The 15,414-nt window shown below is 35.2% G+C and overlaps 2 protein-coding genes across 2 annotated transcripts; both read left to right on the top strand.

Moving 5' to 3' along the window:
- The first annotated feature begins 8,026 nt into the window (after positions 1 to 8,026).
- On the top strand, positions 8,027 to 13,400 carry LOC149945705 (kunitz-type serine protease inhibitor-like). The gene is made up of 4 exons (XM_090175239.1): positions 8,027 to 8,253; positions 10,580 to 10,798; positions 12,428 to 12,481; positions 13,174 to 13,400. Exons 1-4 carry the CDS (start codon positions 8,193 to 8,195, stop codon positions 13,188 to 13,190), a joined length of 351 nt encoding a protein of 116 aa, XP_090031365.1. The 5' UTR covers positions 8,027 to 8,192; the 3' UTR covers positions 13,191 to 13,400.
- Positions 13,401 to 14,600: 1,200 nt separating this feature from the next.
- On the top strand, positions 14,601 to 15,179 carry LOC149945704 (uncharacterized). The gene has a single exon (XM_090176692.1). The coding sequence runs from the start codon at positions 14,601 to 14,603 to the stop codon at positions 15,177 to 15,179; it is 579 nt and encodes a 192-aa protein (XP_090032818.1).
- The last annotated feature ends 235 nt before the right edge of the window (positions 15,180 to 15,414 follow it).

Raw genomic sequence — 15,414 nt, 5'->3', positions numbered from 1 at the left:
CGTCTAAAACGCCTGTTTAAAATTTGATTAAAATTTGACGATTAAGTTATCGATAAATGAGAGTCATTTTAAAAATAACATAATTTTTGGTTTATGAAGCAATACCAAAACCGCTTATTTGCCAACTTTGGTTTCGTTTTGGAGACGGCTCCTTAAGAATAATCCGCAGATCAACTAGGGTAAATGTTTTATAACCTTTAGTATTGATCTTAGAAACATTTTAGTTGGTCTGCTATCGATTAGTTTGTAAGAGCTCACCACTTACCTGAATATAGATTTATTTAAACAAATATGGCTAGGCATATTTTGCAAATTGAAAAAAGAACCACGTCCGCTTACGTTTGAAAGTCCAAACTTTGTGTAAGAAGTAAATAAATTATGTTTCGTACAGTGCAGTACATATTGCTCTAGCGTGCAATATAAAGAAATACGGGTTCTATATTGACCCATATAAGGAACATGAAATCTTGCTTAAGGATTGTTGCAAATGTAGCTGATGCAATATAAGCTAAATACATTTACAGGCTTGAAAAACAAAATGCATAATTAAATATCAAGAACGGTTTTTGGGCTCGAATTTCCCTTCGGCACGAGAGGGGGAAAGAAAAACGTCACGGGGGATTGGGGTCAACGTTAAAACCAGCCAGAACGTAGTCATTTTTTTAAGAATAAATAAATTCAGTTTAAGCATAATAGTACAATACCATATAAGCTATTACAACTTTACTAGATTTCCAATTTAAATTTAATTAATTTGGTATTGTGCATTTTTTACGGTTAATCAGCACGGGATTCACTCTCATTGACCTTGACGATTTTTGATATTTTGTAATTGATTTGGTAGGCACTTACGTTATTGTAGAATTGTTTTGCTTAACGCGAACTACAATATGCACTTAAACTGTCCCCATTCTCGGGTTCTCTATACAATTACTTTGTCGAAAAATTCTAAATATAGGCGAAATCCCTAAACACGCCATATTTGTTGGTTTTACGAACGACTTTGTGAGTTACGGGTCTAAAATAAAAGGTTGGGGTTTCGTTTATTTGGTTTATACATTTGACTAGAATCAGGAGGAATTACATTTTCCATTTAAAACCCTTAAAAAGTTTTAGAAACAATTTTAGACATTCTTGGTATGTTATGTGTTTATTTTTCCCAAAACGCTTTCATCACTTCTAAACATGTTCCAATCATTTTATTTTATTTTATTTTATTTTATTTCAATTTACTTTCTTTACGATTGAGAAATCGATTCTTTGAAAGTGGCAGTTTTAGAGGCGGACAGGTTGTTTTTCGCGTCTGGTTATACTTAATTCCAATCATCCTAAGAAAGCGATACAGTACGAAGCTGTGGGAGCTCTTACGCCCTCTAGTAACAGACGCCTGTACTAAACATTCGTAGTTATTCACTTTAAAGACACGAATATTACACCATTTTCTCTAAAATTAACTGTTGATGATTGAAGCCCCATTAAATAAGACTTAATTAAATTGATGTTTTGAGTATGTTATTTATAGTTCCATATTTGAAAAAATTAAATTTTTTATTATTTTAAAAACAATTCTGGTAGTATAAAACGACTAAACAAATGGCAGCTCATAGTGAGTGTTGTCCCTATTTGAAACATGGCTCGAATCGGTGGCATCACTAGGGTTTCAAGTTTTGCATCCCGACTTTAAGAAATTCTTTTTATTTCCCGAGGCTTAAAAGGGCAGTAAACCGAGAAATACAGGCATTTAAAAAATACTTTTATTTCATAAGCAGTCTGTGAATTAAACAATGTTTAAAGTGCCCGGCCCATTAGTATTTATGAAATTTAATAATTTTAACAAACCTTCTCATTATCAGTAACCTTAATCGCTAGTAACCATTTCGTATTATTACACGCAATAAACATTTTCCAAAAAATATGTAGAATAATGTTTTTCATTTGCAATGACTTCCATTGTTTTACATTTTTAATATAGCTGTAAAAGCAAGTAGCTTATATTATGCGATAGCGAAGAACATGTTTCTTATTGCATGGTACTTCAACAACTATTGAGTAATCAATATTCAATCTTTCTCCTGCAGCTTTAAGCGACATTTATTGATAATCCAGGTCAATAAGTTGTCAACACATGCTTGGAACTATTAAAAGCCCTTTTCACTCCTGTATTGATCTAAGTGAAATTTTCGCCGTCACAACTGAGATATCTCTTTGATTTATTTGTGCAAACCTTTATTTGGTTTTGCTAAACAGTTAGAAGTTTATTTTTTTATTTTTAATCAAAATATTTTGTAGTGAAACCAGAAAGCATGCTAAAATTATATATCATAAGAATAAATATGCAAAAACATTCACCCGCACATGAAGGTTGTTTTAGGTAAGGACAATAACCGCATAGCTTCCGTTTAATATGAATTTAATTAGTCACATGGCAAAGTAAAAAGTTCAATTAATGTTATTAACTAAGAAATTTCAGAGATATTAAACCCTTTCTTGATTTTCGATTTTTATTTTCTTCGAGGTTTGTTATCGTGTTTGCCAATAGATGAAGTTTATTTGTGTGCGACTTACAACCAGTCCCTCTGTTTCTCGTTACGCTTTCAAATTTGAGATTTTTCTCTTCAAACTTCGGGCAGCACGTTTACGAAGGGAAAGGCGGCCAGGCTGATTTCATTCAAAAAGTAAACGCACAAAAACATAATTAAGTAGTATTATCCAGAAATATGTCTAAAGTGCATTATAAAACAGCTATTTTAAAAATTAAAAATATAATTGGCTAAATTAAAAATACTCCGAACAACAACAATTAAACTACACTCATTTATTTTTTTTCTGTTCTCATCAAAAGATGACTTAAAAATTGACAACATTCCTATTTTACAATTCATCTGCCACGTTCCAGGTATAAAAAATAAATAAATAAATGGCTAATATAATATCAGCTTTGACCAGCAAGATTCTAAATTTCTAACTCTCATTTAAATGCTATATTACCACAGCACATTTTCGTTCAGTAAATACTCGGGGAACCTTCAAGATTTCACGTTTCTAATTTCGGGGATATTGTTTTTGGACTTTCGGTTATTTTTCATTAAATTAAATTTAAATAAATAAAACTTATATTTAGTTCAGTCTAACAATAATATTGTCTTATGACTTTCACTGCATCCAAAAGATTCTAGTTTTTGATTTCTCCAATTATTTTGTATACCCGTTAAGTTAATTTTCAAACGCGTGTAATGTCGTGAAAAATGATTGTGTTTTCAACGACCAAACGTTATTCTTATGTTTTCGACGTCGCTCTACATTTTTCTCATTGACAAAATTTTACGAGCTCCAATACATCAAAATTTATTTTTCAAATTTTAAAATATTATTTTAAAATCGATAAACATTATGTACAACAGTGGCCCCCGGTACTTACAATTCACACAAAAAATTAAAAAATTCTAACTACAACGGTTATTGAGAAAAATCACTTTTTCGAATAAAAATGGACACCCTGTATAGTTCCTTCACCTATAAGAGCTCGAATTAGCTTTAAACATTTACAAGTCATTTTTTACGTTTTTTATGCTTTTTATGTAAACAATTTTGGCGGGAAGTCCCTAATCAGCGCCAAAAATATTTAACGTCATAGGAGGCTCTAGCGGGAAATGGTCGAAGGTTGGTGTTCCACACCTAAACTCTGAGGTTATATTCCCTTTAAGTGATAAATAAACGTAAAGTCGTATTTCCTATGGATAAATTTACTTTATCCCAAATTGACGGAGAATGCTTGAAAAAATAACTAAAAATACGTGATAGGCACTTTATGATAAAACGAAAACACGAATGGGTATCTGAATAATAACCAAGTTTCATATTTTAACCTTGGTTTTTCAGGGCAAAATTCTAAGTTTCAATAAATTTGATTTTCGCCAAAAAAGTTAAAGTGGTTTCGTTCATTTATTTTCGATTAACATCGGCCCAACCAATTATTCCCCAGCATGGTTTTCGCCAAACTGAACCTTTTTCCAGTAAAAGCTAGGTTGGGTTAGTGCTGGTCAATTTAACGAGAAAGCAACCCAGACCCACAAAACTAAAAACGCGTAAACTCCAGCTATGGTCTAAATGTCAGCTATCTGATAGAGTATAAGGTTTAACGCTCCTCTCACGCAGGGCCGTCTTTACATATTGTGAGGCCCTGGCACTTTTTATTTTGGGGGCCCCCTATGGTGGCGTACGAATTGGGGGCACCAAAGTGGCGACGAGATAGCAAGTATGGGCTGTAGCCGAGTACTCTTCAACGTAGGGCGGGGCGAGTAGAAAATTATCATTTATTTTTGGTATCATGTACGGACACAGCGCAGTGGCGTCACCAGGATTTCCAAACTGGTGGCGCTTAAGCCGTAAGCGCTGGTCAGGGCCATCCCATTTTTAAGTTCGAAGAAACATTTCGCCAAGTAAATTGTAAAAATTCTGAATTTTAGGAGGCGCTTTTCAGAAATTTTAGGTGGCGCTTCAGAAATTTTACAGGTGGCTCAAGCGCCGCCTAAAACACCCTAGCGACGCCACTGACACAGCGTGGGAGTAATTGCCGCTCCCCCCATTCAATGAGCTATGCCCCGTTGCCCCTTCTTGGGTCTAGGTTTTCCCGAATTTATTTTCGATTAAAGGGGACTAGGCTAATACCGAAAAATGAACCGCGGCCCGTCCGCACCAACGTATTACTTGAACTGTCGTTCTTCGTTTTGGGGAAAACACTGCAGTAGAGTATTTACTTCAAATGTGTCTTATATCACTTACGGAAAGCTCGTTCATTATCATTTATCAAACCGTTCTGTGTGACCGCCGAGCGAGCGAAGCGAGTGAGGTTTCTATATCATAGCACTCCCATAGAATGTCTGCTGGCGCCCATGTTGGCTATTTGTCAAAAACAAAATATTTCGGTTTTTAGAAATCATTTGTCAAATTTGATTTCGAAAATAACCGAAGTATTCGAACAAATACCGCCAGGTTTGAAAATTTTAAGTAAAGGGAACTTTTTATCATATATCAAATATCAACGTTTTAGCTTGAGTAAATTTCCATCGACTATGAAAGCGTGGTATTTAACAGATGGTAAATAACTTGATATAAAATGGGAAAAGTTGTTAAATAATGGTAAATAACACTACAGCAAAAAATGGGAAAAGATAGCGTTATGGGATAGCTTTAACTTCTTGGCCACATCAATCGTAGGATGATATTCAAACAATTCCTCAGTGACTTTCTCGCCTCCAACTTTCTAAACGTGCTACGAGCATTGCTGATATAAATTTCTTTCGCCTTTTCCATTGGCTTATGCTCTGGGTTAATAAACACCTAAAGGCATAAGTAACAAAATATTATATTTCCTATCACCCAATGCAAATTTTTTTATGATATTCTGTTTCGCCAATGACAACCTAAATCATTATGTTGCTAAAAACTGACATCGGTCTTAGAATTACTTAGTCTTTGTAAGTTCCAGGTAACAACGCGCGGGGAATCGTTGCTGTTAGCCATTTTAAACTTTTGATGAACGAGCCCAGACCCTTTGAAAATTAAAACACTTTCACAAGTATCAGAAGAAAATTAACTTCTGCAAATATAAATAACGCTTGCTTTGGGAACATAATGATGTCTTATTGAATCGGAAGTGAAATATCAGAATTATGAACACTCGCTTCATTCTTTAAGGGAATATAACCTCTGGTATTTTGGTCGCCCTCCAACGTTTTCGCTGTTGGCCGCTTCCTCCTATGGCTTTCGAGGCATCGGAGCTGCTTAGTGGTTTACTTGAGAGTTAATCCTTAAAATTGTGGGGTCTTCCATACATATCGCGTTGCAGGTTATATTCCCTTTAGAGTACTTCTTTTTTAATTTGAAACTTAAATGCGTTTACGATAGTTACTATCGCCATCAAACTAACCTGGCATTTACCGGCGAAGAGTTTATGAAGGGAAGAGTCACCCCGTCCAAAACTTTCGATTACACAATCACTGTCACAGATTTTCCTTCGCAGAAATCGTTCAGTGTCATACTTATTCGTACTATGTGATTTATGCTATAAATAATATGGTGAGCTAAGGAAATTTCACACAAAACAAAGGCAAAGATACAGAAGCTAAAAGTTTTTTGTTAGGATACAGTATATTTTCTTTTTGCTATAATTATTTCATACACATTCCTTAAAAAGGGAAACACTTCAAGATAATGCGTCATGAAACATTTTAGCGCCTTATCTCAAACACTGCAAATGTGCCGGGCTTACGGGCGAAAATTTTATGGGAATGTCTAATAATTTTGTAAATTTTACAAAATCAAATAGTAAAAATGTTTAAATAAAATACTCGGTTTTCTGAAATTCATTATTTGCTATTTAGTAAACCCGAAATTTAACGTCATAATTTAGTCGTATCAAATAGTGGCAATATCTTACCGGACCTATTTCAAGCTCGTTTGACGTCAACTTCGCACTCTAAACATAGTCAACCTAAAAATTTGGCTGTATCCGGAAAACTGTTGGTGAGAGACAAAGCCGGTATTAGGGCAAGGCGAACGAGGCAACGGTACCGCCTCGGGTCCCGCGGTAAGCGCTGCCTTCAGGGGCCCTGAGACGATTCAATGATTCGAATTTGATTCCGGGTAAGCTTTTATGATTCGAATTCGATTCCAGATTCGAAGATTATTCTTAGGCTCCGAAAAAAAATAATATTCTCGGTCAGATTCCTGTGATTTGATTTATGGGAATCAGGTGTATAGCAATTTTATGAATTTGCTCACCGAGCGAGCGAGCCTTATTTGTTTCGAACATTTTCTCGGCAATTTGTTATGGGGGAAGGGGCCCCGCGAGCCCTAACGCCGGCCCTGGTGAGAGAAAACAATTTATCGAAGGTAGAAATCAGTTCCGACTAAATATGCCCGCCGATTTCAATAAAATGTCTCCGTTAAATAAAAAAAAGTGGGGCCAAGATAAACCTTTCCTTCGCTTAGCCATTATTGCAAATATGAAATTTTAATGTTGAATGGTTTTGTTTTGAGCCTGAGGGGGCCCTTTTCGAACTCGGGGCCCTGGGCCCTGGCCCAACGGGCCCAATGGGAAAGACGGCACTGCTCTCACGTGGCTTAGTTTACAAATTTTAAAGGTTTAAAATCCAAATTTCTTAATAATGAAAGTTTCTTTACAATTACTTACATCGTGCCACAGAACCAAATTTTTAAATGAAACCAAATACGACCAAATAATGATCATTTACTCTAACTAAACGTTTAAGAAAATTGCGGTGTCGAAGAAATCGACCGTGAATAATTGATTAACAAAAAATAATTTCTAATTTTAAAACAAGGCTGACCTAAATATTAACAATGAAATATTTCGAATTTAATCTTAATTTATCAACATAAGTAATATTATCCTTAAAGTAAATATATATTTTAAATATTTGGTATCGCTACTTAAAATAAATATGGGCCACTCAAAACTAGTCGTAAATTTGTCTTATTTATATACTTTTATCATTTTTAAGCCATACGCTAGCTTTTTAGTGTAGGAGCGAGTCACAGTACGAGATAAATATACCTAACGTGTTTTCGTAACGCGTGTATCCTGAGTCATAGAGGTAACGGTTTACCCTTGAACTCGATTGGAAACGACAGAATGACTTACGATTTTAAACTTTCTCAGACCGTACTAACTTAGAAGCCCACGCAATATTAATATAAAAAATCCTTCACTTTAAGAAAAAAACACAAACTTCGCAACCGGTATCGGTTGAAAAGGCGTGAAATTCGGAGAAATTGGGTGTTATTAGGTAGAGATTAAGATCAAACTCAAAACCCTACGTGTAAAATGAACACGCTTAGCTACGTCCATTCGCGGTACACGTTCTCTTGAGGTTATTTGGCAACGCCTTAATATCTCTATTTCCTTGAAACGGAATAAAACAGGATTTTGTCGTCAGGGGGGGCTGTAGCTTGAAAGAGGCGTACAGGGTTATATTAGCTCGGTCTGCGGACAGAATTAAAGACGTCATTATTTGGAGGCGAAAGCGTTACGCCATTCCTAATTGGAAGGGCACGAATTGACGAACATACACCGCTGATTGCTATAAAGTGACGGTAGCATTCATACCTCCGTTTCTATCTCGATTCCTTTAGATCAGGTATACACCTATTCAGTTGTTCCGTTAACGATGAGTAAATTGGTATTTTTGGCGGTTATTGGAGCGGTGATGTTAGTGATGTTCACTGTTGGTATGTAAATATTGAAATAATTTTTTTAATAATTTTGTTTAGAAATAAATAATAAATTTAGGTTTTAAAAATAGATTTTACCTCATTTATTCCAATATTTATAGTTTTTTTTAATTACTTTGGGAAAAAATTTAATTTAACAAGTTGAAATTTCTGGTTTTTTAACTGTACCAATCCCAATAATGAGCATTTGACTAAACGCATTCAAACGCATATTATATTATTCATCTTTTTCATTTCTATGGCTATCACTTAATATAATTTCAATCTAATTAAAAATTTCGTACATATATGATATAATATAAATACATAATTTTTAATGTTTTATCAAATTTAAAATTTCATTTTTAAAGAGAAATTAAGCACGTTAAATGAAACGTGTATAGTTAACGCCTAGTTTTTAATGTTATTTTCAATTCACCTTTGTTGGTTCATTAAATTTAAATGAAAAACAATCTTAAAAGAAATTAGTTTAGGTGCTCGAATCTTTCATTGTTTGCGTGATTTCAGAAGTATATACTATATTTCATACACGATAAGTATGAGTCTTCATTTACTGCTATATAGTATTAATTTTAATTTCTTATACATTCACAGTATTTACAAAATTAACGGACTTTTAAAAATTATTTCAGAAAGAATATAATTAATGAATTATAACAGAATCCCTTAGTAGTATTTTGTTTAATATAGTCAGATGGAGTAAAACGAGAGGCAAATGTTTAACCGTTTAATAGTGTTGGTGTATACTTTCACGGTTTGACGGTGAAATTGCGATCAATGAAAACGGTATATTTAGATACTTATCTTGTTAGATATATTTTATACTTTTAGTTTTATTTGCATAAGAGCTCAATCTCTTTATTGTTAATTTCATTTTCTTACTTGAAAAAAAATTGATTTTACAAGGATTGTTCCTTTACCTTATAGTGGAATTTTCAATCTTAGATAGTCTTATTTTATTTTTCGATATCTTTAAAGTAAATGATGTTGCTCGCGGTACTTCAATAACATATTATTTCTAAAATATTTAGTTTTTCTTAAATTTTCCATTGACTTCAAAACTTTAATAAGGGCACTTCGATATTTCAGTAAACTTGAAAGTAATAAATGTTGTAAATGCTCTGGGCTGTAGTTCAAACGAAGGCTACAAAAGAAGATATATTTGTATTTAATTGATTACTTCAATCGGAAATTCAATTTGCCTCATTGAATAAATACCCTTACCTAACCTTAACCTAAATGATCCGAAAATAAGCCTAGCTATTCGAGGATTTTATAAACGACCTTAAATGAAAATAATGACGAAGCTTATGAAATTCGGAACCGATGCTACGTTTTGTCGCTTCTTAAAAAGATTTAGGTAATGTAAGAGGTTGATTACTTACGGTATTCGGTTGGCAAGCATCTAGCTTCGACTCTACGAAATGATTAAGTAACTGATCATTTAAAGTTGTAATCATTTTCACATACGTATAATAATAATATAAGCTAGGCAAATACCCTTGGCACCACCTTAGGCCGAAGTCATCAAGCGACTTCTAATTCCGTTGACTGGGCTACAATGCGTTGGAGGGTAGTGGCAAGCCTTGGCCCCTTCATGCTCAGCGAGCCAACAGCTTCTAACACTAACTATTACCTTTAACCTCAACAAGTAACTTAAAAAGAAAAAGTGTGACACGTAATTCTAATTTTATGGCCGAACCTTTTATCGACACTGACACCCTCGTTGAGCCCCAACTTCAACATGTAGAGGGGGAAGCAAAGGGGGCCAAGTCCAAAGGGCCGAGAAGGATGCTTTTTAAGGTACTTAAACGAAAGGGGCCCATCGCCTTGCCTTTCACCAGTACCCCCACCCAGTGCTGCAAATTTGAGTAAGAAGGACCAGCGATGACATTATTTGTCCTGAGGTCCGAAATGTATATGCATGGCCCTGTCGACATGCAACCGAACTGACTACTATATTATCATCCTTGATAAGGTCAAGTTTAAGTCACTAGGTGGCTATGTGCCAAACTAAACATTGTTTACGCACGGAATTTGGAAATAATATTGGTGATAAATTATGTTCAGTGTTATACTTATAAGTTATTATGTAACTTATGCTATAATATGTGCACGCATCTTAAGAATAATTACCATGAGGTAATGATCCTTAAGTCTAGAGTTAATCCAAACCAGTTTCATATACTTTTAACTTAATGGGCAATATAAATATTGCAAATCTTTAGGAATTTTATATTGCGTTTTTACTCTTGACAAGAGTGAAAACTGATAATGGCGTGTGCAATAACCCATGTGCTGATATTGATATTTTTCATTGCAGCAAGCGCTGATAAAGACAAAGACAAAAAACTGGGCCAAGCTCCAACGGCGGCGAGTTCTTTCTGCACCTTGCCTAAGGCGTCAGGCACTTGCTTCTCACTTCGGGAACGTTTCTACTTCGACAGCAAGAGCAGGAAATGCAAATCATTCAGATTCGGCGGTTGTGGCGGAAACGGAAACAACTTTGAGTCGAAATCCGCTTGTGAAAGGGCCTGCAGTGGTGAGTACACAGTCTTACAGCTATCACAAATATATCCATGACACCGAATGAGTTAAACTGACAAATTTAGCTGGTAGTTTAACGAATAACTGAAAGAAAAACAACATTGATATCAAATCACGAGTTATCCCTGTTTGAAAATGTTCATGCAGTTTTCCCTCAGCTTAAAAATGCTACATTAAAACGTATACAGGTTTTCTCTCAACTCTTGAAAATGCTAACAGAGAGGTTTCCATCAGATTGAAGTGCTATTAGAGAGATTTTCCATCAGATTGAAAGTGCTTTAAGAGATGTTTTCCATCAGATTGAAAGTGCTTTAAGAGAGGTTTCCATCAGATTGAAAGTGCTTTTAGAGAGATTTTCCATCAGATTGAAAGTGCTATTAGATAGATTTTCCATCAGATTGAAAGTGCTTTAAGAGAGGTTTTCCATCAGATTGAAAGTGCTATTAGAGAGATTTTCCATCAGATTGAAAGTGCTTTAAGAGAGGTTTTCCATCAGATTGAAAGTGCTTTTAGAGAGATTTTCCATCAGATTGAAAGTGCTTAAGAGAGGTTTTCCATCAGATTGAAGGTGCTTTTAGAGAGATTTTCCATCAGATTGAAAGTGCTTTAAGAGAGGTTTTCCATCAGATTGAAAGTGCTTTTAGAGAGATTTTCCATCAGATTGAAAGTGCTTTAAGAGAGGTTTTCCATCAGATTGAAAGTGCTTTTAGAGAGGTTTTCCATCAGATTGAAAGTGCTATTAAAGAGGTTTTCCATCAGATTGAAAGTGCTATTAAAGAGGTTTTCCATCAGATTGAAAGTGCTATTAGAGAGATGTAGGGCTTGCTACGACCCTCCTACACATTGTAACCTGTTTAAAGCCATAATAAGTCGCTAGATGACTTGAGCCCAAGGTGGTATTAGCCTAGCTGATTATTATAATCATTAGTAGATTTAATTGTAGCATTTTAAACGCGCATAGAATACGTATAAAATATCATTACTATATGATAAATTACGACAACGTTTAAAAGTACACTATTGTCTCTTCAATTACAAACATTAAATGAAAGTTACTAGAGTGTTTTTTAAATATAGTCTTTTTTATCATTTTTTATTAAACATTACGCTAGTTTTAGAACATCGTATAAGATATCAAATTTTATCAGTAGGAAGAAGTTGCTGTTAAACTAAAACCAACATTTATGCGTTTTTCTGTACGGTTTGGAAATGATTTTCTAGAAAGCACAACTTAAGATTAATATAAAATAGTCTAAATAAAAAAATGGCATTCCTGAAGGAGTTTCTAGTATATGAAATATCACATACTTCAAATTACCGTCCACTTAAAAGGAAAGTTACTAAAATATTCACCCACCTAATTTTTGTATTCACCAAAACACAGCCCATGGCGAATTGACTCTCGACCGTAAAATATTCCTTTCCACTCTAGAAAACCCTTTAGGGTCTTTGTTTAAGACTTTAGTTATAGATCACCGTAAATATTACCCAATTTCTGAGTTTCAGTCCAGTTTTAATAATAAAAATTAAACAATTGTTTGGTCATATTCGTGATAAATTTCGTGCATTTACTTGTTAGAAATTGAAATGTCACTGAGATATTAACCTTTATTACTCGAAACAGGTCTTTCGAGAGGAACCAGTATTGGCAGCAGATTAAGAAGTCTCATTCCTGCAGGTATTTACCTTTATTATATTAGAAAACCAGACAAACGAAGAACTTACTTGTAGCTATCGGTTTCCAATATTTTTAAAATCTTTATCTATCTGGACATATATGTGTGCAAATATATGTGGGAAATCCAATATTTTAAAGTTTAAACATACTTACAGGCCACAAATTTAAATCTAAGTTATAGAGTCCAGTAACTCCCAGAAAAAATATAATCGGGCCTAATATTTGTACACACCTTTATTTATTCTTAGTGTATAATGTGTCAAAAGTTCCCACGCACAGTTCTTTATGGGGGCAAAATTGCCCCAAAAATTGATGTTTGCTAATATTTTCGTTAGCATTGAATTAAGGAGAATGTCCTACACACAAAATCTTATGCAAGTTTATCATACGATAAATTTTGCAACATGATTTTGATTGTTATCTCCTGAACGTAAACTGAGATTGCGTAAAAACGATTGCTCTTACGATAATTTTCAACAGGATCTTTTTAAGCAAATTACTTGTTGTTTAGTTTTGTAATTCAATATGATCGTAAATAGTATCAGCAAGTCCTTTTTGGGTCATACTCAGCGAGTCACAATTGACCTACTTTCCCATTATTGCCCATTTGCTTTGTTCATTCGAATTTACAATATTTTAGGCATATTACTTTTAAAATTAGTAAATAAAAATGTGTTTATATTTTTTTATAGCTATTAGATCTGGTTAATCAGCATGAAGATGAATCCAATGGCTTACGAAGATTTTATTCACTAACCATGTGACCCGAAAGTGAAAAGCCTAGGTCATAACGTTCGAATCATCTATGACCACTCTTAATCGTTTTTAATGATTGTATTGACATATATTATTTTCATTAATCTTTACCCATATTTATTTTAATAATTGTAATAAATATTTTGTTTGATTACTTATGGAACAGTAATTTCTTTATTTTATTGAACAACGTGTAATCTGTGATATTTTTGTAGTGGATTGTGCTTCATCGATTAAAAACGTTTACCGTTCAAAATGTAAAACGGGCAAAAAGCTAAATCCTAGAAAAAGTTTAAGAAATTACAAAACACAAGAGGACAACATAAAGAACAAATAGTCAAAACCGAGTTAAAAATAATTAAAATAGCCAGAATTTTCAACGGTAGTTTGGTTTTGCCATATTTGGAGCTTTTGAGTACTTTGCCATAGTCCTAGTCGATACTACGCCGCAAAAAACTAATTTATTTCCTACACATTTTGGCGAGAAAACGAAAGTTGCCCTTTTGGAAATTTTCAAATCAAAACATTTGAATCTGACAACACTGCTATCATTTTTGGCTGGTTGAGTATTTTGTTTGCCTGGCAGCATTTTTAAACATCGCGGGTTCGTATTAACCTAACAATATCATCCACGAAACTTTAAAATTCATTTTGGAGTCCAAAATTTGAACGTTTGTGCATAAGCAGTGAGAGTGCCGGGAGTAGTGGCGTACTCCTGTAATCCCAAGCGTCTGGGAGGTAGAGTTAGTGGATAACTGTGTGAGGACGACCACCAATCCCCCAACGCGTAGTCGGAATATTTCCGCCACGGGTGTCCCCACCCCTGTCCCCGTTGGCGTGGCCGTTTCACATATCTCGCCCTGATTAATCCGAAACTTCATATGTGGCTGCTCTTCGTAAGAAGGCCGAATTTTGCAATTTTGGAACCACACTTGACATTATGCTTCGCGACAGGATAGTTTGCTGTATCAAAAACGACCACGTACTAAAACAATTACTCGCCGTAAAAGACATCGACTTACAGAAAGCCATCATTACTTCACAAGCACTGGAGAAGGCGGAACTCGATTCCAAGGCAATCAAAGGACACGAAGAAGAGGACGCCACCGTTAAGAAAATCTCGCACCATTCGTATCAAAAACCGAATGAAATCAGCTGGGGAGTAACGCACCAAAGATATAGCCACAACAATCCTAAAGACGCCACGCAGAGGTCGTGTATCCAGTGCAATAGCATGGAACCCCCGGAAAGGGTGTGTACTTATGCTACCTAGAGCTGTCGTGGATAGTGCACCGGAGGTCATTTAGTAAGAGCTTGCCGGAAGAAAGGGAAAAACCAACGACAAACTCACGGAAAACAAGTTATGATCAAGGACGAGAGGAATTCCTATACCAACTGCATCGATAACAATGGCGAAGATCTCACAGAACCAAATCGTAGATACGCCAACACGGTAGTTCATTCACCGACGGTTTTGTGCGAGTACGATATTTTTATCGTCGAAAATTTTAAAGCATCAATGGAACACGATAATTCCATCAACACCGTAGCATCACACAAGGTGGCCAGTAATAGAAGTATACGACGCAGAAAACCCTTCCAGCGCGCTGCAGAGATCAGAGTCATATGTTATATCAACGACATACCTATATCATTTCAAGTGGACACTGGAACAGGGTATACCCTAATATCCGAATCGCAGTTTTCGTCTTTACGTCATACCGGACTCATGGGAATTGGCCCTGAACACCTTCTGGTCTATTCTGGACACCGTCTCGATGTTAAAGGCGAAATAATGGTGAATGTCACTTATAAAGACAAGACTTTGGTGTTGCCACTCATTCTTGTCCGCGGACAAGCAGAAAGCATCATGTGGCGAGATTGGATTTTTTTCCGAATTCAAAGTACTACCGCATTTCGACGAACCTGTATTGAATGTTGAGTCGACAGATTCAGCCTTAACTAGGGCAATGTAGAAATACGATTCACTTTTCTATCCAGGAATGAGTTGTCTCAAGAATGTTGAAGTTAAACTACATATACGCAAGGACAAGCGAACACCTCGGTTTCATAAAGCCAGATCCGTCCGATATCACCTAAAAAAAATCGAAGACTAGATCCTTCGACTGGAAGACAACGGCATTATCAGCCCCGTACCATACGCGGAATTAGCAACA

Source organism: Leiobunum rupestre, chromosome 5 (genome assembly GCF_980474605.1).
Source record: "Leiobunum rupestre chromosome 5, qqLeiRupe1.1.hap1, whole genome shotgun sequence".
NCBI lineage: Eukaryota > Metazoa > Arthropoda > Arachnida > Opiliones > Sclerosomatidae > Leiobunum > Leiobunum rupestre.
The sequence above is the reverse complement of the archived record's forward strand: the minus strand, read 5'-3'. Positions and strand labels throughout refer to the sequence as shown.